A 2,596-nucleotide genomic window follows, 5' to 3' on the forward strand; every position below is an offset into this window, starting at 1 on the left:
TAATGTCGAAATATTGAATCCCAACACGATGGCGTGTATTTCAATACTTGGAGTATGTATTATACTTTCTTAAAGTGCTAAGATTTGTCATTTCTTAGATTGTTCTAGCAGACTAACACAGCTATACTTTTTATTCGTCTTTATTAAGCCTGTTCATGGAATATTGCAATATTGTTCCCATTTTGGAATTCATCCATAATTGCAAGATTTTATATACCTTTCTCAAGGTCATTATATTGTATTCAAGTTCAAAATTTTGAAACTTACCTAGTTTTGTTTCATCCTTTTTCCAATCTGAAGTTATTTCATTTAACTAAAAGAAAAACCAAATAATTTAAACATTAAAAACCACAAAAACAAAATTCCAAATTTGACATATTGAAACATTTTCCTTACATCCACAGTACAGCTACCCTCATTAAGAGTTCAAAGTTCAACCAAATATAAAACAATTTTATGAGAAAAAAAAACTTTCACCTACATTTATTTTCAATGTTCACAATGCTAGAGATATTAACACCTGTTATACTGCACATGTACTTTTGATCTTTTAACACATCTATGAAATATGCGACAATCAGTTATAGTATACACCTGTTAAACTATAAGTGTCCTTTATATACTTCAACACTCACAGAATATACTGTACACTGTACTACAGAAGTATGTTACAATGGTTTACTAAATTTAGAGAGGGTAGAACCATTAATAATTCTTATTCTAATTCTACATGTACAATACATGTAATATTAAAATAGATTGTTAAATTATTCTATAAATGCCTTTTATATAATTCAACACTCATAGAAATACTGCACTAAAAGACTGTCTCAATGGTTACAAAATTTAGAGATGGTGGATCATTCATGATTTTCCATTATTAAATATTTATTAATTTAATAATAGTGCATATTGTAGAATATATCTCTGTAAATTTACAACAGAATAAAAAAAAGGCCCAAAAAATGTGATCAACTTAGGCCAAATAAAATTAACTGCTGTTTTCACGTCCCTGTCATAAAACTTAAGAGCCCATTTGCTTAAAAAAAAAATAATAAAGATCATTGCCAAAGCTTAAGAAAAGTTAGATATATAAATCAAAATATACATTACAAAGACTAATTTTGCTTCTTTTATAAATAACACTTTTATTAATTACCAGCCTGTTTACCACTTATTATATAGGATAGTATATATCAAATAGTAAATACTCCTTAAGAAAACATAATTTCAAATCCTAGACATGAAACCAATAATTACTTTTATTTGGCCTTAAAGCTTGGTGTGTAGATAGTGTGAAATCTGATTATACTGCCCTCTATAGGAGAAGTAAACATTGCACATTATAAAGATTAAAGAACATATCTCATAAGTTTGTCAAATGAGACAAGCAATAATGATAATAATATTAAGTAATTATAGTCAGGTTTTGAGTAAACTACAGGAAATAGAATCTGAAGGAGCCATTATTTCCTGAAAAAAATCGTCTGAAGTCTACATGGCTGAAGGCAATGTGTGCGTTCATAGCTTGGCCTAGCAAACGAAATAATAATAATAATAATAATAATAATAATGATAATAATAATAATAATAATAATTTAACCTTAATAGTACATTATGCTAAAGTCTCAATGCACTTAAACAATAAAAATAAATGCAGAGAATTTAAGAATAATATTGTTTAAAAAAAGAATCCATTGAGATGTAAAAATCACCCCAGCTTTGAGCTTTTTGCACGCAAGACACAAAATAATCGGAGGCATTCTACAGTACATATAATTAGTGATCAGTCGGGGATAGGAATATTCAGTGCAAACGAAAGTGATGATGTCACCACTAACATTATTATAATGTTCTTTTCAAATTTGCATATAATGAAAAAATAATAAAAATTAAAATATACCCAAAATATTAAAAATAATTAGTGTTCATTTGATATATGAATGAAACAGAAATTACATTAAATTTTTTAAGTGCGAACAATCTCATACCACTACCACAATGGTCAATAATAAAAATATATTTCATCAGTATATCATTATGAAGGTCATCACAAGGTGAAACACCTGCCCTTACATGACGTATGATGCATGAATGAAATCGTCTCATCTTCAATGTTAATCCTTTCCTAGTATCTGGCCGCACAATACTTAAATATGCAGGATATAAAATAATCCCATTGCTACCCTGGGCTTAACTTCAGTAAGTCCTTCTAATGTGCATATATACAGAAGGAATGTTTTAACTTCCTTGAACATGTTCATTTTTAGTACCGTATATTTGGTTATTGGGTGGCCTTCATAAAATGTCAGTTGAAATATAATACAAGGCCAGATAAAAAAAATTACTAGTTTCTCGTCTCCTCGCGCACCCATTTTCTCTGCCTCACCAAAAATTTTAATTTAAAAAAAATTTTTATTATTTCCTTTATTTTATGAAATGTACGAAAATCTAGCGAACTCACATCAGTGAAATTCCTTTCCTGATCGTTTGTGGTTGGCGATACATGGTATGAATTTATTTTATTTATTTATTTTATTTTATTTATTTATTTTTTTAAAATCATGTCTAGTGCTCTCATTCTTTTTTCAAAATA

The 2,596-nt window shown here is 28.1% G+C and overlaps 1 protein-coding gene across 1 annotated transcript in view; it reads right to left on the reverse strand.

Annotated features, from left to right (window-relative positions):
* LOC117112617 overlaps positions 1–2,596 on the reverse strand; it is a 26,971-nt gene that overhangs the window by 2,929 nt on the left and 21,446 nt on the right. The window contains exon 5 of the mRNA XM_033255725.1: positions 268–313. Coding sequence (XP_033111616.1) covers positions 268–313 — 46 coding nt within the window. The remainder of the gene's footprint in view (positions 1–267; positions 314–2,596) is intronic.

Source organism: Anneissia japonica, unplaced genomic scaffold (genome assembly GCF_011630105.1).
Source record: "Anneissia japonica isolate Jap-2015-1 unplaced genomic scaffold, ASM1163010v1 scaffold288116_len470923_cov172, whole genome shotgun sequence".
Lineage (NCBI taxonomy): Eukaryota > Metazoa > Echinodermata > Crinoidea > Comatulida > Comatulidae > Anneissia > Anneissia japonica.